A 24,021-nucleotide genomic window follows, 5' to 3' on the forward strand; every position below is an offset into this window, starting at 1 on the left:
CTCGGCCCCCAAGAAATGAGAGAAGATGTGAGAAGCCTCCTCCCCACATTCCTTTGAGAGGTGAGGATGGGTGGAGTCCATAGATACGGAATGAGGCATATAATTTCAGGGGGGGGTTTTTTTTTTTTTTGGAGGGGGGAATGTATTGATTGGTTTTGCCAAGTGTTTTTTTTTTCTTTTCTTCTTTGAAAAAAAATTCTTTGTTGTAAGGGATGACTTTTAGGGAGGGGGTCAAGGGAGAAAGATAGGGAAATTTAAACAATGTAAAAACAGATATTAAAACAGATTTTTAAAAAATGAAAAAGTCTCTTGGATAGGCTAGAAATTTTTTTTAATGTTATTCATATGGGGTTTTCCTATCACCTTGATTTCGCAACATATCCCTCCCCCTCTCCCTCCCAGAGAGCCATTCCTTATAATAAATTATAAAAAAGAAAAAAGCAGTTCATTGTCAACTATGTCCAACAGTATATACAGTGTTCCACACTCATGGTTCCCAACCTCTTCAAAGCAGAGAGGGACATTTTATCATATCTTTTCTTTGGAGGCCAACCTTGGTCATTATAATTTTATTACAATGGCTTGGTCCTTACAGTATTACATTATAATATTCAGTTTCGATTTTTTTTTTAACCTTCACATTCAGGTCCTCTTTTTGTCGACTTCATTTTGCATCAGTCCACAGAAATCTTCCCCCATACTTTTCTGTATTTTTCCTAGTGACCATTTCTTATACCAGTGTCACAGTCCATCACATTTGTGAGCCACTGGTGATTTGGGTGCCTAATCTTTGACTTAACTCATTGGCAACAGGGCTGCTTTTTTGGAGCTTCAGCACATGCCTTGAGTTGCAATAATTTTGTACCAGGTAACAGTCAGCGAAGACCCATTCATGGAGCAGCCACTAGGTATGAGGCCAGAAATTAGCAAAAGAACGTTAGTCACATCAGAGAGCTAAGCTTGAAATCAGGAAGACCGGGGTTCAAATATTTCCTCTGTGTCATACTAGCTTCATGACCTTAGCCAAGTCATTTCACTTCTCCAGGCTTTAGTTTCCTTATCTGTTATATGAGGAGGCTGGACCAGATGGCTTTAGAGGTCCCCTTCAGCTGTTGATCTGTGGTATAAGTTGGGAAACTTGAACATATTTGGTGGTACACAGCTAGCTGTACACACGGGCTGAAATAATATATTGTACTTAGTAGGTGCTTAATAAATGTTTGTTGACTTGACCTTAATTAACCTTATCTCCAGACCCTATTTAGAGATGGAGAAGGACCCCTTTGAGCTTAGGGAGACAAGTGTTAAATCCATCAGGTCACTCAGAAGGTCCTCCAAATCACAGCATGCCTCTGTCCCTGATTCTCAATGCACTCTTAAGACACAGTGCCCTCAATTCAATCCAATAAATATTTATTAGGGACAAGAACAGTATTAGGTTGAGGGAGGGGTATAAAAGCAAAAAAAAAAAAGACATAGTCCCCTAACCTCAGGGAGCTTCCTAAGCTATACTAGCAGAAATAAGATAAATAGGTAAACAACTATAGCTGCAAATTGTGATCCTGTATGGACAGAGTTGTGTGAGTGAGAAGGAAAAGATCATAAGTAAGTAAGGTGAATCAAGGAGGAAAGTTTTCATAGAGGAGGCAGCTGCCACACTGGGCTTTGAAGGATGGAGTTGGCAATAGGAGGTGGGGAGGCATGTAACACCGACACAGTTAAGAAAATGCAGAGAATATACTGACTAATTTAGAGAGGGAGAGAGGACTGGTAACTGGGAGGGATCAGGAAAGGCCTCACGTAGGAGGTGGCCCTGGGGGCTGGCGGAAATCCGTTCCGGACATGGCAGGCCTACAGCTGCTGCCGCCACCTGTTATTAGCAGCCTTGCCCCAGTATCGATGGAGATCTCAGCTGTGCGGCATTTGCTGGGGCGGGCGCCTGGCATTTTGTCTGAACCCACCTGGCAGGCCAGACTGCCTCTCCGGAGAGATATCACACCCCAGAGGTGGAAAAGACAACTTGGCTGCCAGGCCAGAGCTTGGGGCCAATATCTGCCGAGGCCCCTTGACCCTCCTTGAGAAGACAGAACCCATCTGGGAACGAAACAGTGCTTTTCTGTCTGCCCGAAAGCGGTAACAAAAGGAGGGAGAGCCACATGTGTTAGCGCTGGGGACAATTTTACCTCACAGCGAGGGATCTGCATTTTATATAGGTGATTTCCAAATGTTGGTGGAGATCCTTCTCCTTTACTGGTCCAATATTGTGAGTGGCGGGGGCTGGAGACGAGGGGAGCACAGGAAAAAGCCATACAGTAACAAAGGCATTCTCTGTGAAGCTCAGTTCTTGGAACGCCGCACAAATGTCAAGCGTCTAATAATGAAAAAAACGAACCTCGACCGGAGACCTGCCTTTCAGCATTTGTTGCATAAAACAGAAGCGTGTGTCTCTGCTTGCCAAGAAAGAAAGCTTGCTTACTGCCAACCACCACAGCTCTTCATTTTAAGACTGAAACCAAAGTCGACCTGTCTCTGGGTGGGGGCCCACGTTGTCCTCTAACAAGGATGACAGCCTGCCACATTCAGGGAGGCCCCAGCAGGCTTCTTGGGAAACTGATTCCTGTTACATTCATAACCAGAAAATGACCATGGAGTTGCTTGTGAGTCCAGCCTGGCTCTTAGAGATCAGACAGAGGGAAGGCTGGGGAAGTCTCAGTTGCCCCTCCCCCTTTATATTTTCTGTACTGGGGTTTGCGATCCCAGAATCATAGATGCCAGGATTGGAAGAAGCTTCAGAGGCTGTACCTAGATGAGTTATCTCCTTTTTATCCTGACTGACAAGTGTTTCCCCAGACTTCACGGGGACCTCACTACCTCATTCCCCTTTGGGGTCACTCTCATTGCCAGGGAAATTTTCCTTCTACCCAATCTGCAACTTTCTTTGCCTTTGAGTCTTTTGTGTTTGTCTCTTGTAAAGCTTGGCAGCTAACTAGCTTTGAGACCTTAAGCAAATCACCTTCTGTCTCTTGGTCTCGATTTCCTCTTCCTTTGGATGAGCTGAATGAACATAATGATTGCTGTGATCCTGCTATAAAACTCCACGATTCTGCAGTTTCATACTTTAGGGGTCCATGATTGCACCGCTGTGGGTCCCTCCCCACAACAGACAGCACAGCCCTGTCCTGAAGGTGGTCATAGCTCAAAAATCCATCTTCCTGCAGCCAACCTGATGATAAATTTCTCTGAACTTAGCTAGCCTGGTCTTTGGAAAACAGACATGTGGTCTGTTATCCTGAAAACAAGTAGAGCGCCTTCCTGCAGTCACTTAAATCAGGTAGAACCTGCGGAGATGTTTGTTTAGAATGGAAGCCCTTTGAAGGAAGGGATTCATATGTGTGTGTTCATATTCCCAGCCCCTTTGGCCCAGGTGGTGCTTAATAAATGCTGATCATTTGCTTGATTGACTGACTGATGCAAGAGAAAGAACAGTAGCTCAGGTGTCAGATCTGATTTCAAATCCCACCCCTAGCACTTATTATCTGTGTGGCAGATCACTGCCCACCTCCTCAGTTTCTTCAGCTCTCTGCCCACTTGGACGTCAAAGACCTGAGGTCACCTCCTCACAATGACGTCCACAGTGGAACACGTTGAAGTTGGATGAGCCCCTGACCAAGACCTAGAGGCCAGTCTCAACAGCCCCACAGCATTTTTAGCTGTGAAGCCCAGGATAAGTCACTTCATCTCTCCTTTTCCCCCCATTAATAAAATGGGGGAGAATAGGGCTTGGTCATTGTGGGGATCAGGTGAAATGATCTGTTTGGAAGCACAGAAGCCCCTTGAGGACAGGGAATGGTTTCATTTTCATCTTCATATCTTCAGAGCCTTGTGCAATCCCTTGATAAATGCATGTTGTCGTGAACGGGCCATTCCCCAAGTCTGGAGGGATGCCCCCTTCTTACCGCTGCCTCGTGGCATCTCGGTAGTCCTTAAAGGTGCAGCCCAAGCTTCACCTTCCGCGTGAAACTCTTCCTGATTCCACCAACTACAAGGGCCCTTTCTCTCTAACCACCTTGTATTTAACTACTTTGTATTTCATTGTACTTACTTTCTGTTTCTTCTCTATGTATTTATAGATGTCCTGGTTGTCTTCCCTGTGAGAATGTAGTCTCCTTGTTGGTAGGACTTGTTTCTTTGTCTTTGTAGCTACTGAACTCAATACTGAAGATACAAAGTCATAGTGGCTTTTAATAAATGCATGTGGCAGGGGCAGTTAGGTGGCGCAGTGGATAGAGCACCAGCCCTGGAGTCAGGAGGTCCTGAGTTCAAATCCGGCCTCAGACACGTAACACTTACTAGCTGTGTGACCCTGGGCAAGTCACTTAACCCCATTGCCTAGCCAAAACAAAAAAAAAAAAAACAAAAACAAACAAAAAAAATAAATAAATGCATGTTGCAAATATTAAGCACCAGCAGTGAGCGCTTGATAAATGCTTATTGATTGATTGATACAGGGGAAAGAATGTTAGCTCTAAAGTCCAAGGCTCTGAGTTCCAATTCTACCTCTGACACTTAGTTACGCGGATGGCCCTGGCCAAAGCACTTCACCTCCCAGGCAGCCTCAAGGCTCTTCTTCTGTTGGTTGGTCGTTTTCCTTCATGTTCAAAAAGGACCAAAGTGACATCACTATGTTGAGGTCAAGGTACACTGTGTCCGAATGTGGTCCACTGATCAGGCCAACGTGAACTTGGAAGACTCTACCACAGTTGGGCACAAATAGTTCATATGGACATTTGGAGTGGAAATGTCTCTAAATTTGCACATCTCACATTTCTTTTGAGCAACTACAATTCTACTTTGCTCGTAGAGCGCAGCACCTTCTTTGATGCTATTCTGGACAGTCCTGTGCCGGTGTCTCCCATGTCTCACAATCGATTCCAAAATTCTTCAAAGAGGCCTCGAGAGTGTCCTTGTATCCTTCTGTCCTCCATATGAGCGCTTGCCCTGCGTGACTTCTCTGTAAAGTAGTCTTTTAAGCAAATGTGCGTTTGGCATTTGAGCAACATGGCCAGTCCATGGGAATTGCGCTCTCTGCAGCAGAGTTTGAATGCTTGGCACTTTAGTTCAAGAAAGAACCTCTGTCTGGCACTTTATCTTTCCAGGTGATTTTCAGAATCTTCCTAAGACATTTCAAATGGAAGCAATTCAGTTTCCTGGCCTGGCGCTGGCATACTGTCCAGGTTTCCCAGGCATACAACAGTGAGATCAGCTCCCGGTCATCTGTAATAGAAAGGAGTTTACTAGATGGTCTCTGAGGGCCCTTCCGGCTAAGGCTGTGATTCTATGTCTGTTGGATGGTATTAACATAAATAGAAGTTATTCTCATTTCACTTTCCTTGGCCTAATTCTGTTTGTTGAAGCTCAGAATATTTACCCTAAAGCTCTGCCTGAGCTAGGGCTTGTGAAGAAAGCTAGGACAATGAAAAGGGACTTTTTTAGTGGTATTGGAGGAAAGAGAAGAATTCAAGAAAGTACTTGGCCCCAGTGCTTGTGGTAGCGGGCAGAATGATCCTTTTTTAAACTAGAGCTGTGATTTCATTCACATAAACAGCTCCTTCTCCCAATGTAGGTCAATCATTACCTGTTTCGAAACTTACGGTCTTGGAGAGTTGCCTAGGCACTGAGCGGTTAAGCCACTTACTCAGGTGCCCACAGCCATTGTGGGCCAGAAGTGGCATTGAACCCTCGTCTTCCTGATTCCGGGGCTGACTTTCTTTCTGCTCTGCCAGAATTGCCTCTCCCATGGGGCAGTCAAATCAGGGATGACAGAAAGAAGCCAGCATTACACAACCCCAGTTTTGCTTCTGTTTTCTCTCCACCAATGGAAATGATCTTTGAACTGCAAGGGATGGAAAGAATGTCTAAGAGGGAGCTGAATCCCAAGATAATGAGTTTATAATCAGAAAAGCATCTAAATAAATGTCTTTGATGTATGTGAGTCACCAAATCCAGACAAGCTACAGTCCAGTCTATTAAGCCATCCTCCAGGGCGCCATTGAGGCCCAAAGGCCATGCCAGGCAAGCATAAACTTCAGTAGCATGGAGGAGGTCCATTGAGAATGAGCCCCACAGAAGCAGTACTGCTGCCCGAGGTCCAACTGAACTGAACGTGGAGAGGCTCCTTATCACTCGGTTGGCCCCTAGGGGGTGACTCATTGGGCCATGGCCATCTGTGAAACAAAGAGAAATACAACATGCCCTTCTTCCGTTTCTGCAGAGATGGTGGCAAAGCTTCTGAAAATAGAGAAGAGAGGGTGATTTGTAATTCACCTGTACACACTAAACCTAACCATTGGCACTGTAACTGAGAGATCCTTGTCCAGTGACCAACCGGTCCACAAAGGGGGCAATCCAGAGTTGACTGTCTGTCTTCCTCGTTTTGTTTTGTTTTTCCCAATTAATTAGGCCTCCCCCTCCCACCTTGATAATTCTTTCTTTCAGATCAGAAATGCCTCATGAAGATGTTTATGGACTTCTTCTAAAGGAATATCGTGTTTGTGTGGCATCTTCAGAAATCCTGGACTGCTGAGTCTTGATTAGAATAAAGCAGCTGGCAAAGACAATGACATTCCCATCTGGCTAATAGTGAGGAGAAGGGAAGAAAAGGTTTGAGCATTGTTCTCTTATTAAGGAGGAAAGAGTCCGCTCAGCAGATTTCAGACAGTGACTGCCAAGGGCAGCTAAGCCTCTGGAATATGGTTTTGGCTTTCTGGGAGAGATTGCTCAGCTGCATCTCAAATGAGGTGGACCTAAGGTCTAGACCTTTTTTTCCAAGGCTCCAGGTGCTCGGAAATGCGATTGACTTCAATGTAGCACTTATTAAAAACCCACTATGGGCTGGCTAAGGGGAATACAAAGACAACAAGAGAGCAATTCCTGCCCTCAAGGAGGTTGCTATCTACTAGGTACACCAATTAGGAAATACAAAGTAATTTGTTTTTTGTTTTTTTATTTTTTGCAAGGCAATCGGGGTTAAGTAACTTGCCTAGGGTCACACAACTAGTGAGTATCATGTGTCTGAGGTCAGATTTGAACTCAGATCCTCCTGACTCCAGGGCCAGTGCTCTATCCACTGCACCATCTAGCTGCCCAAGTTTATTTTTCTTTCTTTGTTTTTTTTGCAAGGCAATTGGGGTTAAGTGACTTGCCTAGGGTCACACAGCTACAAAGTAATTTCAAGGAGAGAAAGTGCTAACTGTTATGGAGATTAGAAAGAGCTTCTTGTAGGAGGTGACACCTAAACTGTGCTTTGAAAGAAGATGTTGCCTTGTAGAAGGCCATCTGAGGGAGGAAAGGTCTAGACCCCTTTGGTCAAACTGTCCTGTTTAGTGAGTCATTAATGAGAATATCATCAGAGCCCTTTCTGATCACCCTACTAGTATGATGTAAATAATCTAGAGGTTTACAGCAGGAGCTGGTGACTTGCTTGAGACTGCATGGGAAACTATTCCCTTCTCTCATTGGGAGCTGGGGCAGCCTTGACCACTCAGTGGTTGATATCCATTTGCATCTATCCAGTCAAAGACAGCAAAGATTTTTCAAGTGCCAACTACATGTGCTAGGCGCCGATGGGACAGAAACACAGGCAGAAATGAAACAGACCTTGCCCTCAAGGAGCATATATTCTAATGGGGCCAACAATGGCAATAGCAGAAGACCAAAATGGAAAATAACCAAAAAGGAACAGTCTCTATATTTCCCCTTCAAACCAAGATGAGTTTTGTCCCCGTGTAAACATTGACTCAAACTATGATACTCTACGGTGGCTTAGTCATTCAACGAGCATTTATGAGGTGCCTACCTTGTGGTTAGGCACAGTGCTGGGTTCTAGGCTTGAGAAGACAAAGATGAAAGAGCCCCTGCCCTCAACAAGCTTGCATTCTATTGGGGGAGACAATACATACACATACAAGTAGTAGGTACAAAATAAATTACGGAACAACTGGATTTGTTCAATTCAACAAACATTTATTTTGCCCTTACTGTGTGCGTGACATTGTTCAATGTTAGGTCTACCAGGGTAAGAAAGAAACTCAGCTTCTAAGGGTGATCGAGGAGACAGCCCAGGCACAGTCATTAATTAAACACAAAGTCATTTGAGGAGGAGAGAACCTTGCACCTCCGGGAGGGTAAGGAAGAGGTGGAAGCCCTTGGAGGTGAGGTAGACTTGCATTCCACGTTCCCTGGACTCCAGACACTGGCATTCAGCCAGTACAAAGGCACAGTGATGAAATCTGCATAGAGTTGGGAACTCGGTCTGTCCAAAAAGGAGAGTGAGATGGAATAGCTGGAAAGGGAGGCTGGAGGGAGGCTGGAGGTGGACAGCCTTTAAATCCAGACAGAGGGCTTTCTATTTTATCCCCAAGGTCATAGTCAGTAAGCGTTCATTCGGATGCCTAAGACAGCCTTGGAGTCCAGCCCTCTAGCTTTCCTGTAGGTTTGTCAGCAGTTTGAATGAACTGTCACATGCCAGCCATCTGTTTGGTGAGAGCTTTGCCCCTTGTACGGAAGGGTATGGTCTTGGCCGTCTGAAATCCTCTTCTAGAACCTTCAGCCTAATTCCTTACATCCCAGTCCCTATTGGCAGTATGCATATTACAGGCTTACAAAGCAGCCTTTGTCCTCCCAGAGCGCTGGGTATCCCAGGATATCACGTCGCAGATGCAGGAGGCCCTCAGCATCCATCTAGATCCACCTGAGACAGAACAAAGAATCCCCTGCAGAACCTTCCCAAGGTCCCAAGGTCATCCCACCTCTGCCTGAAGGTCACCAGCAATGCCAATGCGGGCTGCCAAGAGCTTTGCAGAGCGTATGGGATGCTGGGTGAGGAGTTCAAGGACCTGGGTTCAAATTCCTGTTCTGTTGTTTCCATCTTAGATGCCCTCAAGCAAGTCCCATAACCTCTCTAGGCCTCTGTTTCCTTGCCTGTAAAATGAACAGATTGGACTAGAAGGTCTCTGAGATCCTTTCCATCTCTAAATCTGGGCTTCTTTAATATACTCGGTGTTGTTGTAAAGACCAGTGGAGATAATGTATGGTGCTTTGTAAATCTTAAAGTGCTATGAAAATATTAGCTATTATTATTACTGCCCTGATTTTTCTGCCAAAGGGAAGGGAACGAGCATTTATGAAGTGCCTACTGTGTGCCGGCCACTGTGCTAAGCACTTTACAAATGCCATCTCATTTGATTCTCACAACAACCCTGGAAGGGACGGGCCATTATCATCTCTGTTTGACAATAGAGGAAACTGAGACAAAACAAGGTTGAGTGATTTGGTGAAGGTCATACAACTAAAAAGTGTCTCAGGTCACATTTGAACACAAGTCTTCCTGACCTTAAGCCCAGTGCTCTATCCATTGTACCCCTTAGCCGCCTCTACCTAAAGAGTCGACTACTCTACAAGATATTGTGGTCTTGGTGTAGAGTGGTGACAGAAATGGTTGGTTTCCTCCTCTTTTCCATCTCCCTTTTCATATAGAAATGGTTGGTTTCCTCCTCTTTCCCATCCCCCTTCTCATTATGGATACAGTGCTAGTTAGTTCTTTGTTCTTAAGGAAGACCAATAACATCACAGGTGATGTCTTGGCCAGTACTTGAATTGGATTTAAGTGAGGCAGAGCTGCACAAGGTCATCAGCCTCACTCTGTCTTCCAGAGCCATGAGAGTTCAATGGCAGCACAAAAGTCAAGATGGTGGTGATGACCTATTGAAATTCAGGTCTGATGACTCTAAGTTCATCACTGTTTCAAGTGGATCAAGTTACTTCCTTCCCTATCTCTCTAGCTAATCTGGAATTTGAGAGACAATGTTTCTTTAAAAGCTTAGGTGATAAAATGTGCTAAATATTATTTATTGGACAAGTCTGAAGCTAGCTCCTTGGTATCCAGTTACCATTTGCCTGTGGCTCAAAAACATTCCCAGGAAGAGGTTGCGGGGAGGGAGGGAAGGAGTTTCACATGTCCTTAAGTTATGTCATAAGAACAGTAAAGAAAAGTGACTGATTGGAATAATTACCCTTTTAAAAAACATGGCACAGACAATGATAAAAAGCTATCTGAAACACATCTTCCCAGAGTCAGTCAAGTGTTAAGTATTGTTGATTTTGTCAATATCAGGCTTCTAATACACATGGGAGGAGAGGGGAGGAAAGACCAAGTTGGAATTTGGATCTAGGGATGTGAAAACTGAAAAACAAACTAATGACAACAACAACAAAAAAAAACATACTCCACCAGAATATTTGGCTGCTTTCTAGTCATCCTTTGTCCAGAATGCAGATGTAAATGTTTGTTTGTGTTCCTGATGGTTGGTATTTTTTCTTCAGTAACTAGGCTTCAATAACTGGTTTAGAGCGTCTCTGGTACCTTCCAGCCAGCTCTCAGAGGGTTCTAGATATCTGGATCCCCACTCTTCTTCTTGCTTCTGCATCACCTCCTTTTTTTTTTCTCCAAACACTCCCTCATGTTCCCTCCCCCTTTATAAATCCATAGATCTTTCTATTCTTGAGGATATCAATATTTCATTTTTGTCTTTGTATCTCTAGTACCTAACACAGGCCAGATACACAGTAGGTGCTTAATACATGCTGTTTGATTCTTCTCTAAAGAGGACAAAGGAAGGTTTTTTTTGTTTGTTTTGTTTCATTTTAAAGCAGAGGCAATGCTTAGCACTGCTTTCTAAGTCTGTGGCTTTCAGTATTTAGTAGGTACTTAATAAGTGTTTGTTGATTGATTGATTTGAGATTTCCTATGTTTTCACCAGCCCATCCAGTTTAATACCAGATTAGAATTAACTTCAACTCCTCAGTCCAACTTGACCAACATGAGTTCTCCTGCTGGGCCATTTTCATTCCAAGATTGTCCTCAGGCCTTGCCTAGAACAGAGGACTACAGAGGTAGATCCATTCCAACTCTAGTTTCATCCACACACTGGCCTACCTTGGAACAACAAGCAAAGGGTAATCTCTCCATCCTGCTCTGCCCTAGTGCCAGAATTCTACATCAGAGAATAGACTTGGCGCTCTTCTGCCTCTTAGTTCTTCTGGGCCTTCACATGCTGGCACTTCCTTGTTATTACTCACCCATTTGTGCAGCTGGTGCTTTCCACATCTGGTCTGCAGCACGGTCTTCACTGGCCTAGTTTCCTCATGCCCTAGGGAAAAAGCCACCGAGTGCTCCACCACTATGACTGACGTTTTAACTTGAAATTGTATCAACTAAGAGCACAGAAGAAAGTCAATTATCCAGTCAGTGTGCATTTATTAGGCACTTACAGTATGCCACCTGCTGTGCTAAAGTACTAGACATGCAAAAAGAAAGGCAAAAACACTCCCTGTCTTCAAGGTGCTTGGAGTCCAATGATGGGATAAACAACATGCAAGTAACAATATCCACACGAGATATATGAAGTGAAATTTAATTGTTATAAAGATACCAATATCTAATATTTATCCATTTATCAAAACTTGGATAAATGGATAACTTGCTATTTTTTTAGTAAGTGCTTTGCATCATAGGCTCTGCAAAGAAGCCCCTTTTGTCCCAGCTCTTTATATATGACCTGGGACACTGATCCCAAAAGGGGCTTAGTTTACATAGGATGACCACTGAAGTCCCTTCCAAGGTTCAGATTCGTGATTCTGGAAAGACACCGCCCATAACTCCAAGTCAGTCCAGAGACTCCTGGATTGAGAGCTGGGAAGGGCTTTGCAGGTCATCCTCCACATTGTGCAGATAAGGAAACTGAGGCCCAGAAAGGGTAAGAGCCCAGATCAATCCACGTGCCTGGTTGGTAGAGCTGGGATTCAAAGCCAAGTCTGTGCCTCTCACTGTTCTTTCCACAAATACAGATTAAGCATCTCTGATCCAAGGCTTTATTTAGTTACATCTCAGCGATGCTGGCTTCCAAGAGTTTCTGTGTTTTCTTCTTTTTCTCTGCCTTTCCTTCTCACCCAGTTTCCTCCACAAAAGCTTTTTGTTGCTGCAGGACTGGCTGCAAGGGGGGAAAAGTCTTTCTGGGAGGTAGGGGTCAGTGATTTCATCAATGTGGGGAACTCCCAGTATGGGACCAGAGGCCACCCATGCAGATCAGCAACTCATCTGGTACTTAAAGTCTTGGAGAGCTGCTCCAGGCCTTGAGAGGTTACACAGCTTGCCCAGGTCACATGGCTATTCTGTGCCCGAGTCCAGGCCTTCCTCTCTGTCCCCATGGCGAGCCCTCCGCCATGCTGCCTCTCATCAAAGATAGGCCAAGAGAATATGGAACTAGAAACATTTCCCTGGAAGCGTTGGTATTTTTGCAGCTGCCCTGTCAGGCAATAGGCTTCTCTCCAATGGCACATATAAGAATAAAAGAAACAGCAGAGACCAAGGACAATAGTGCTGTCTATGGAGCAGGGGAACTTGGATCTAGTCTAGTCAGTAAGCATTTATAAAGCACCTACTATGTGCCAGGCACTGTGCTAAACACTGGAGTTACAAAGAAAGGAAAAAGAAGAAAAGAAAAAGAAAGTCCCCACTCTCTGGGAGCTCACAGTGTAATGGAAGAGACAGCATGCAAACAAATATGTACAAATAAGATATATGCAGGCTAAAGTGGACAATGTTGTTCTTTTTGTGGTTTGTCCTTCGTTCTCAAAGAGGAAAGCGGAGTGGGTAGAGCACCAGCCCTGGAATCAGGAGGACCTGAGTTCAAATCTGGCCTCAGACACTTACTAGCTGTGTGACCCTGGGCAAGTCACTTAACCCCAACTGCCTTTAAAAAAGAAAAAAAGCTGGACATAGCCTCACAGGGAAGGCACTAAGGTTAAAAAGGATTGGGAAAAGTATTCTGCATAAGATGAGACTTTAGCTGGAACTTGACAGAAGACAGGGAAGCTAGGAGGCAGAGATGAGAAAGGATAACATTCCAGCCTGGGGGACAGCCAGTGCAAATGTCTGGAGTTAGGAGATGAGAGAATCTTGTGTGAGGAACAGCAAGGGAGCCGATGTCACTGGATTATCGAATCTGTGTTCAGGACTGAGGTCTGAGAGGACTGGGAAGGGAGGAGGGGCCAGGCTACAAAGGTCTTTAAAAGTCAAACAGGATTTTACATTTGATCCTGCAGGGTTAGCCTGCAGGGGAGTGACATGGTCTGATCTGCCCTCAGCAGCTGAGTGGAGCCTGGACAGGAGTGAGGAGAAACGGGCTTTAGGACTGACTAAAAACCTATGGCCATAGTCCGGGCGTGAGTGAGGTGGTATCTCTTACTCCTAGGTTTATGTGACCTGGGGCAAGTCACCAAATCCCTCTGAGCCTCAGTTTCCTTATCTGTAAAATGAGGCTGTTGGTCTAAATGCCATTACGGCCCCTTCCAGCTTCAGAATTAGCACTCTGTGATCTGAGATGCTAGAAGGGGAAACAGAACGGATCCCAATCTCCCATAGATCAGAAGGACTTCAAACTCTGAAATATTTATAACCTTTTTGAAGGAACAATGACTTGGGAAGTTTCTGAGTTGTTGTTTCTTTTTCCTCTCTCTTTAAAAAACACAAGTGAGTTCCTGAAGACGAGGGAAATCGTAAACAATAGCGACTTCCAACTCAACTCTGATTATTTGCCAAGAGTTGGAACAGAATTCTCCTGTCATTTTGTCTTACTCTAAAAGGCTGATTAACATAAGAAGAATGCTTCTAAATTAAGTTCCCCAAATTTAATCATCGGGGAGTTAATTTATTGTATTATTTCAAATATAAGTTGGCTTGCGTGTCCATTATAACAGGCAGCTGAGCTGGGAGGGAGGATTTTCTTCCTGGTTGTTGAACCATCCACTGTGAGTGGTTTTTAATAATCTATTAGAATTTTGCAGACAGTCACATTTTATTAAGTGGAAGGTGGATAAATACTTATTAGGAAGCCTAGAATTTAAAGCCTTGCCCACAAATTGAGTGGCTTTTGGAAATCAATGGTATTTGGGGAAAGAAAGAAGTGTGGGCGGTCAGAAGGGGGAAGGGGGAGGTTAAACGCTTAGTTTTGTTGTCTTAAATTGGGATTTAGCCAAAATGAGCCAAGTTGCTCATAGAAATGTAAAACAAAGGAGAGACAGAGACAGACAGAGATAGAGAGACAGGAGACAGAGACAGGAAGAGAAAGGAGTAGGAAGAGAAGAGAGGAGATAGAGAAGGAGAAAGTAGAGAAAAGGGAGAGGGGAGGGAGAGAAGAGAGGGGGAAGGAAGGGAGAGAAAAGAGACAGAAGGGGGCGTGGAGGGGCCAACCCTGCAGTTTTCTTTATCTGAAAGTTGGCTCTGGTTATGCAGTCAGCTTATCTTGGGTGAGGACACAACATTTCAACTTCACTGGCTCATCTGGTGAGAGGCTGGCACCAAATCAATCAGCATCAACACTGTTATCATTCCTCCGTGTGGCAGGCCCTGAATCCTAGGTGACTTCTTGGAGTCATGGGAAGCCAGGAGGTTGTGGGCCTACAGCCATGGTGAACCCAGGGAAGCTTGCCTGGTCTAGAGCTGTCTCAAAAGTACAGGTCATTTCTTAAGAGGCAGCGAGCTGGTGGTCGTGGAGTTAGGAATCAGGAAGATCTGATTTCAAATCTAGCTCCTCAGACACTTTCTAAGTGCGTGACCCTGGACAAGTCACTTAACTGCTGTCTGCCTCAGTTTCCTCATCTGTGATAAATGGGGATAATAATAGCACCTACTTAACAGGATTGTTGTGGGGATTGAATGAGATGACATTTGTAAGGAGCTTTGCAGATCTTAAAGTGTTATAAAATGCTAATTATTATTATGAGAATTCATAGCATTTTTTAAAAAGGACAACAAAGGACCCCAGAAGTGCCATTTAACAATCTGAGAAACTGAGGTACAGACAAGTGAATGGTGTTGACACAGGTCATGTGACCGGTGAGTGGCAGAGCCAGGACAGAACTCAGGTCTCTTCACTTCCTGCCAAGTTATCTCTGCCCCCTCCCTGGTTCCAATGCATCAGGGACGAAAAGCCGATTTTACTGATTTTAGTGTCAGAGGTCTTGGATTCAGATCCTATCTCTGCTGCCCTACCACCTGCGTGACCTTGAGCCAGTCACGTCCCTGGGCTTCAGTTTCCTGTCACGTCCCCCGTTAGAATAGAAGCTACATGAGGGCAAGAAGCTGTCCTGCTTGCTTATATTTGTCACCCCAGGCATTTAGTTAGTGCCTGGCTCATAGTAAGTAATTAGTAAATGTTCTGTCTCTCTGTGTCTATCTGTCTATTTACTTATCTATTTATCTATGTGTGTATCTACCTATGTATTTATCTGCCTGTCTGTCTTTCCGTCTATCCATCCATCCATTTGTAAAAGGAGGGGTCGCACCAGATGGCTCCTATGGTGCCTTCCTGCTCCCCCTCCATGATCTGAAGGGATCCTATGATACTAAGTAGATTAAAGACCCTGGGGAGGAGGGCCCACAATCCCCTTCTGTTCCTCGCTAATGTGGGAAACTTGAGGCCAGGCGGGAGTCCAGCTGGAGCTTCTGTAGTGGTTCTGGACCTCCCAGTGCCCTGCGGCCTCTTGTTGGACCTTGGCAAAGAGGCCTGTGTGGGGACTGCTCAGCATGCCCTGGGGAGGGCTGAAAGGTCAAGAGGCAAAGTGTCCTGCTGCTCTGTCCAAGGCCAGGCAGACAGGAGGCCGGGGCCACCGAGCAGGTAAGCCGGACACCGGCTCCTCACTGGTGCCATCGTTCCTGGGGGCAGAGCCAGGAGCCTCCGACGCCTCGCTGGCGGCACGAGCAGGTCTGTGTTCCATCTGAAGGTAGAGGCTAGAGAGCAGGGCTGAAGGCCTGGTTAGTGTGTGTCTGCCCAGCACCGATTGAACATGTGAAGGCCAAAGCTGCCTTGGCAGGGATCAGATATCAAACCTTGTGTCATTTAAAGCCCTTCCCAACCCGTCCAGTTCCTTCCTTTTCAGCCTCCTCACGTCCTCCTCCTCCGGTTTAGCTGTAGTAGTCGGTTCGCATGTCCCCACATAGGACATCTCCCACCTCCCTGCCTTTGCATTGGCTGTCCCCCAGGCCTGTGATGCCTTCCCTCCTCACCTCTACCCTCTGGCTTCCTTCAAAACTCACCTAAAATCCCACCTTCTACAGGAGGCCTTTCCCAGTGCCTACCGCTCAGTGCCTTCTTTCTGAGGTCATTTTCCATTTATACTGTATACCTTTTGTATGTAATAGTTATTCATGTGTTCAGTCTCCCCTATTAGGATACACGGTTCTTGAGGGCAGGCATGGGTCTTTTGCCTCCTTTCTATCCCCAGGGCTGAGCCCAGTGCCTGGCACACAGTAAGCGCTTAATAACTGATTGGCTGGTGGAAGAGGCGGAGGAGCAGAAGGAATTGGGGTGGGGATTTGGTTGGGATGGAGGCTGCGGGGTTGGAATTCATGCCATAATAGAGGCAGAAGGAAGCAGGCTCAGGTCTCAGATCTTCAGATCTCATCCTGTGTCCGAAGTGGGAGGGGTCTTCCCAGGTAGAAATAGAAGTAGGCTGGGAAAGGACCGCCACCCACCCCTCCTGTCCCCAAGGGACTTGCAAACATCTTCTCTCCTTCTGGGATGGGATGGGAAGCCATTTTGGGAAAGATCACTGCTCTCAGGACCCCTGCTCCTTTCCCCACGCCACAAACAACGTTGTTTAGTGTATGGGCGGACAGCCTAGGGGAAGGAGCAGCTGCTTCCTTGTCTGTAGAATAATGGCACGATTTCTTTCCAACTTGAAGATCTGAGTTGACCACAGAAGCAGTGGGTCATAGCAGAAAGAGTGTTAGACCTTGTTGTTCAGTTATTTTCAGTTGTGTCCGACTCTCTGTGACTCCATTTAGGGTTTTCTTGGCAAAGATACTAGAGTAGTTTGACCATTTCCTTCTCCAGCCCATTTTACAGATGAGAAAACTGAAACAAACAGGATTAAATGACTTGCCCAGGATCATACAGGTCGGAAGTGTCTGAGGTTGGATTTGAACTCAGGTCCTTCTGACTCCGGAGCCAATGCTCTATCCACTGCACCACCTGTTGTTATTTTTCTGTTGTTCCAATCATGTCTGACGCTCCGTGACCACATTTGGGATTTGCTTGGTAAAGAGACTGGAGTGGTTTGGCATTTCCTTCCCCAGCTCATTTTTATAGATGAAGAATTGAGGCAAAGAGAGTGAAGTGACTTGCCCAGGGTCACACAGTTAGAAAGTGTCTGAGGTCAGATTTGAACCCAGGAAGGTGAGTCTTTCTGAAATAGTGCTGGCTTGAGAGTCCAAGGTCCTGGGTTCAAATCCCATGTCTGGTGCCTTACTACCTGTATAACCTTGGGGAGGTCAGTTCCCTCCCCTGGGCCTCGGTTTCCTAATCTGTCAAGTGAGAGGTTGGACTAGATATGTCCCCTAAGGTTCCTATGGCTCCAGGTATTTGATCCTACAATTATTATCCCCATTTTACAGATGGTAGAGGCCACATGGCAGGCCTGGGGTCATTGGTTGTAACTATACACCTAGAAGGGGCCTTAGGAGCCTTCATTTTTGATAGGGAGGGTCAGTCCAAGGTCACCCAGGGGTTAAGTGACAGAGGGGAGATTGGCACCTCAGTCCTCTGACTGCAGGGTGTTCTTGCTGCCGTCCTGTCTGGAGAAGGCCAGAGACGGGGTAGGCAGCGGCTGGGATCCATCCCCTGGCTCTGCCTCCCGCGTGACTCGTGGCAAGTTGCTTAGCGTTCACGTATTTCAGTGAGTTCCCTGGAATTCTCCTTTGGAGCTGTAGATGGGGTGCACCCACTTCGGTGGAGGGAGATCCCACACAGGGAGAGGTTCTTTCGCTATTTGATAGATTAAGAAACTGAGCTCAGAGGGGTGAACGAGATTTTTCATGGGTGGTCACAGGAATCGTGAGAAATGGAATCTTCCCAACTTGACCCCGATCTCCTCGTTCAACATCATTGTTTCCATTAGACCATGAACCACCTGTAGCGTGTAGTCAGTGTGTGTACTTTGTTGACATGATGGCGTGGTCCAGTCCAGGTTCCACTGTCTGCCCAGCATCCTATGCTCCAGCTCGTCTGTTCTGACTAAAACATGGCACCCTGCACTGAATACCGTGCTAACTGAAATGGAATAGAACTGCACTCATCCTGGATGTTATAACTCTTAATCTAGCCTATGGCATGCCACATTGTTGACACATCTTGAGCTGATGAGCCACTAAGATTCCCAGCTCTTTTTTTTTTCCTAGGCATTGGGGTTAAGTGACTTGCCCAGGGTCACACAGCTAGTAAGTGTTATGCATATGAGATCAGATTTGAACTCAGGTCCTCCTGATTCCAGGGCTGGTGCTCTATCCACTGCGCCACCTAGCTGCCCCCCACCCAGCTCTTTTTGTTTTCCTTTTTTTTTAATATCGCTCTTTTATTATTATTATTATTTTTTATGTGAGGCAATTGGGGTTAAGTGACTTGCCCAGACTCACACAGCTAGTGAGTGTTATGTGTCTATAGCTGGATTTGAACTCGGGTCCTCCCGACTCCAGGGCCGGTGCTCCATCCACTGCGCCACCTGGCTGCCCCCCCTCCCCCGCTCTTTTTCAATGGACCAGGTCAGTACCTCCCTCTCCCCATACTTGTAGCAGAGATATTTTGAAGCCATGAGTAGTATTTTCCATTTTTCCCTCTTAAATGAGGGTGGGGACTGTCTGTCTCTTTTGGTATCCCCCACACCTAGGACAGTGCCTGGTACATGGTAGGGGCTTGGTAAATGTTTGTTGACTATTGATGTGGCTAACTGAGCTAGCATGTTGAGATTTTTTCAATTTCGACAAGGTCACCATCCTCTCTCTTCGTCAGCGACTAAGTCACTCTCATGAGGATGTGTGCGTAGACACATTAAGCTGTTATTTACACATTCCCGCTTACAAGTAAATGACTGCTTGGGATTTAATGGGAGCACCAGGGAGGACTAGGATATAGTCCATTAAGCTTTTAAATTCACATTGAAAGGGAGCATTTCAAGTCCATTTTATTTTATTTTCTTTCATGTTTAGAAAATGACACTCTTTGGTTGAACTAGCCTCCAACCATAAATACAAATAAAATTCACTCCCATTTAAAGAACAGAAGTGATTTTGGTTTTTGGTCTTTGTATCACACTATCTATTTATAGTACCTAGCACATGGTAGGAGCTTAAATGTTTGTCTGGCTAAGTCCAAATAAAAATGCCATAAGAGAAAGAGTAGTTCCTTCAATTTAATTCAACACAAATTTACTAAATCATCTACTATGTGCAAGGCAAAGACAACATGCCACAGATCCTGAAGACATAGAATAGCAGATTCTTTCCACCTTCAAAGAGTTTATATTCCAGGAGCTTACCTAAGAATGAAAAACAAGACACATAGTAGGTCCAATTGCTGCCTCCTCACAGTACTCTGAGTAATGATGATAACACAGAAGCAACACCAGGGCAGAGGTATTGTGCCAGCTACTTGGGATTTTCTTCCTTCAGTTCTGCTTTGCTGAAGTTATTCAAACAGGATTGAGAGGAAGCTCACTGTTTACTAGCTGGGGCTATGACAGTAGCTAGAATTGTGTGCCAGTCACTTAATCTCTCTCAGCCTCAATTTTGTCATCTGTAAAATGGGGATAATAATAGCACCTTTCTCCCAGGGTTGTTGTGAGGATCCAATAAGAAGATATTTGTAAAGTGCTTTGCAAACCTTAAAGCTCTAAATAAATGCTACTGCTGCTGGTGGTGATGATGATAGAATTGTCCTAGGGGCAGTATGGCATAGGGCATACAGTACTAGGTTTGTAGTCGTGAAACTTCGGTTCAAATCTTGCCTTACTAGCTGTGTGACCCTGGTCAATTCATTTCAGCTCTGTGAGCACACAGTAGGAGCTTTTTCCTTCCCCCTGCTCTCTGGACCTGATTTGTCTTATTATATGTCCCAGGAGAGAAGATTAGCCCATGATTTTCATTGGTGTGGGTGGAGGCACCTTCCAGCAATGCAGATTAAGACTGTCTTGGTACCTTTACCAGGTGGTCTTCTTGACTTTCTGGGCCCACGGAGTTTATCGTCCTTTGGCCGGCCTTTCTGAGCGTCACTTGGCTAGGACATCAATGATACAGAACAAAGCCAGACCGTGAGCTCTACTAACATAGCCTTCAAGCACCCAGGACCACCTCCCTATTCCAAGTGAAGATTAAGGCCACGGAGGCCTGAGGAAGGCTAAACAAGACTCAGGCTCTGCCTTCTGGGAGTTTATAATCTCTTTTTATGATAGGAGAATGCACCACCCACACAAATAGCTACAATACCAAAGGGGATATGAAGAGTTTATAAAGGGACAAGAAGAGAAAATGGACGTGAGGGTCAAGGTAGCTTGAAGCCTTTCCAGCAGGCCTGGGAATGTGTCGTGGGTGGTTCTCACCCCTGAAGACGCCATCAATTTACTAGGAATCCTTCAAAGAAATGTCTGAGTTTTTCCCTCTGGTTGCAAACTCTAAGTAGGGTGTGGCCACCTTCAGAAATGGGCCATGGAGGTGAGAACTGGGACACCTGGGTCCCCTTGCCTCAAACCTAAGTTGGGTTTGCCAACATCAGAGTCAGCAGTGGAGATTGTGGTGGTCAAGGAGGGAGTTTGGGTGACTCTGTATGTGTGTGTGTGTGTGTGTGTGTGTGTGTGTGTGTGTGTGTGTGTATCTACGTGTGGAATGAAGAGTCGAAACTCCATTTTTCAATAATTCAGCAAACAGTTCTTGGTCAATACACACTTATTAAATTCTCCCTTTGTCCTAGTGCTATGCTAAGTGCTGGGGATACAGAATCAGTCAGTGAGCATTTATTAGGCACCTACTATATGCCAGGCATTACACCAAAAACTGGCTATAAGGAGAGGCAAAAACAGTCTCTGCTCTCAAGCCCACACTGTAATGGGGAGAAAATACAGAAATATTTAGGTACAGGCAGGTCCTAATTAGTACAAATAATGAATCTCCTCAAGTGGCCACATGTATTAGAATTTGAGTTATAATTATATAAAATAGGGTAATTGGTTCTAGCCCAGTGGAAATATGTAGTGTGAATTAGAATGATTTGCATTCTTCAAACATAAAAGATGTATAGAGAGTATAGAAGGTCATCTTAGAGGAGAAGGCACTAGCAGCTGGGGGATCTGGGAAGGCCTCCTGAACGTGGCCTTATAACTATGTGTTACGACTTCCTATCTTACCTTGAGCATTTCACTTCTCTGGGTCTTAGTTCCTTCAACTATAAAGTGAGGGGTTTGGACCGGACGGCACCTGAGGTCCCTTCTGGGTATAGATGTGGGTTCCAGCGATGCCACAATGTGAACCACTTGCCTCAGGAAAGCCTTTGAGAAGATGGCACCATCCTCTTGCAGGCCTGACATTATACGGCCTCACTCTTATCTTAAGAGGTCAGTTAGGGTGGATTTGGGTGCAAAGATAGATCTTCCCCTCCCCTCCCCCCCAAGTATGTTCTAAAAGATTCACAGACTTCTTATGAACTGAGAGAAAGGGTGAAGAATGACACGGTTTTGATTCTAATGCCTAAGGACCAGATTTCCTTTGATCATTCTTCCTGGATTAGTTGCAGACCAGTCTGGTATTGGCAGCTTCTCTAGAGAGCATCTCCAGAGAGCATCTCCCTGGACTCAGACCCTGTGAGGAGGAAGGGTCCCACTCGGAGGTGACCGTGTGAGCCGTCAGACTTCCCCAGCAGCAGCGATGTGTCTGGGCCTCATGTACTCAGCTCTTAGCTCTTCTTGAGCATTTCTGCCAAACCCGTCTCAAGACTTGGCAGCTGCATTTCATCACGTTCACGACTTAGTGAAATTTCATTTGGACTGAGATTGTACAGAAGACTCCCATCAGATAACTGCCCAGACCTAATTTCAAGGGGGTGGGGGGAAGAGAGACAGAGACAGAGAGAGAGAGAGAGAGAGTATACGTGTGTGTGTGTGCCTCTGTGCACGTGTGCCCATGTATATTGGGGGGTGGGAGGCAGCAAAGAGTACCCTTGGAGTCGCATGAAGGAGGTCTTGTCAGATGTATTTGCTTCCAGTTTTCCGTGACAAAAATGGAACATGTATGTACTGATGAAAAGCTTAGATTTGGACTTGAAGAGATGATGGTTTAAACTTCAACTGCGTGCCAGCTAGCCGTGAATTATCATCAAAGACATAACTAGGGCAGACAAGCAGAGCTTTGTCCTGGGGTGCCAAATGTAAAGAGTGCTGACAGCACTTGTCCTTGAATGCACTGGGGTAACTGCCTCCCCCATTCCTCTTAATCTCTCCCCATCACCCCAGCCCACAGCGGCCTTCCCAGAACTGGCCTTGAACCAACATCCTGTTGTCTTTGTCCCCACAAAAGGAGATAGTGAGATGCATTGGAAAGAGTGCTGAACTAGGAATCTTACAATCTGAATTTTATCCTAGTTCTGTATGACCTGTGTGACCTTGAACAAGTCATTTCTCTGGTCTTTAGTTTCCTCATCTCTGAATAAGAGAGTTGGAATAGATGATTTATTTGGTCACTTCCAGCTCTCCATCGATGATCCGATGTCTATGGGGTGGTGTTCCCTCCATTCCAAAGGAGGATGACTTTCTTGCTACTTATCCTGGGTACAGCTTGTGATGCTAAACCCAGCATGGTGTCTGAAAATGGTAGGCGCTCAGTAAGTGCTAATTTCATACTCTCTTAGCCCCATTCTGGGATTCAGTGCTCCTCGTTAGTGTAGAAGCATCTATTGTTTCTCTATATTTCAGTTCTCTTTCTTTTTCCTTCCCATCTCTCAAGGTAATTGTTCGAGGCGGAGGACACATCTTACCCAACGACCAGCCCCTACGGTCTTTTGACATGATCAACCGCTTTATTTTTGGGAAAGGATGGGAACCTTACTGATGGCTACCAGAAGTCCTCAAAGAAACTTAGGGGCTTTACCTCTCGAGAGAAAATGTAGAAAATCGAAAAGGATCTTTGATTTCTAGAAATCTGTTTATATTACTGCATCTTCATTCACATAAGGAAAATTTTGTTTTGTTGGTTAAAAAATATATTTCAAACAAATGATGACTTTTTCCCTCCTCCAAAAATGAACTTGACTGAAGCATTGTACAGCCATGAGGATTACATGATTTATTTTAAAGTAAGAATGAGTTGTGAAAGAAGCCTGCGCTGGAGTCAGGAGACTAGATCTCCAATTTCAGTTGTGCTGCCTCATAGCTGGGTGACCTTGGACAGCGAGATACATCACCTGTATTGAGCCTCAGGCTCCGTGTCTATATAGCGGTAGGGGCTGAGGGGGAGGGGAATGCAACTCTTACTTGACCAGATTGTTGTAAAGAAAACAATTCGGAAACTGCATGGTTCCTAAGAAATGCGATTTGTTATTATACTATGACATTTATTCAATTGGAGACAGTGGTTCCAGAGAAATCAGGAAAGATTTGTATCAACTGATGAAAAATGAAGCGCACAGAGCCAGGAGAACAATTTGTGCATAACAACATTGTGAAGGCAAACAATTTTAACAAAACCCAAGAACTCTGATCAATGCAGTGATCAACCAAGATTCCAAAAGATCAGTGATGAAGAATGTGATCCACCAGAGAGTTAACATAGAGGAGACTGACTCAAGGTGCAAAATGAGACACATGGTTGGGTGTGGCCAATATGAGAATTTGTTTTGCTTGATCAGTTTCTTTATTACAATGTTTTTGTTTGTTTGCTTGTTTGTTTTCCCAATAAAGAAAAGGGGGGAGGGTGGAGAAAAATAAATCTTTGTTATTTGAAATGTAAATAAATTTTAATTAAAAAAGGAACTTAAAGACCGTAACTGTGATTTCTTTAGTAAGTTTTCAATGAGAAAGCTTCCTTAACTAATGGAGATTAGTGCCTACACTGCAACTTTTAGTCTTATAGTCTTGTCTGGGGGCCTT

The 24,021-nt window shown here is 45.1% G+C and overlaps 1 protein-coding gene across 2 annotated transcripts in view; it reads left to right on the forward strand.

Annotated features, from left to right (window-relative positions):
• Window positions 1-23,795, forward strand: part of LOC114050626 (probable serine carboxypeptidase CPVL) — a 125,092-nt gene extending 101,297 nt beyond the window's left edge. For both annotated transcript variants that reach the window (XM_027872463.1, XM_027872462.1), the window contains exon 13: window positions 22,880-23,795. In XM_027872463.1, coding sequence (XP_027728264.1) covers window positions 22,880-22,984 — 105 coding nt within the window. In that variant the 3' untranslated portion in view covers window positions 22,985-23,795. The remainder of the gene's footprint in view (window positions 1-22,879) is intronic.
• The last annotated feature ends 226 nt before the right edge of the window (window positions 23,796-24,021 follow it).

This window comes from Vombatus ursinus, unplaced genomic scaffold, assembly GCF_900497805.2.
Source record: "Vombatus ursinus unplaced genomic scaffold, bare-nosed wombat genome assembly UNPS02014799.1, whole genome shotgun sequence".
Classification (NCBI taxonomy): domain Eukaryota; kingdom Metazoa; phylum Chordata; class Mammalia; order Diprotodontia; family Vombatidae; genus Vombatus; species Vombatus ursinus.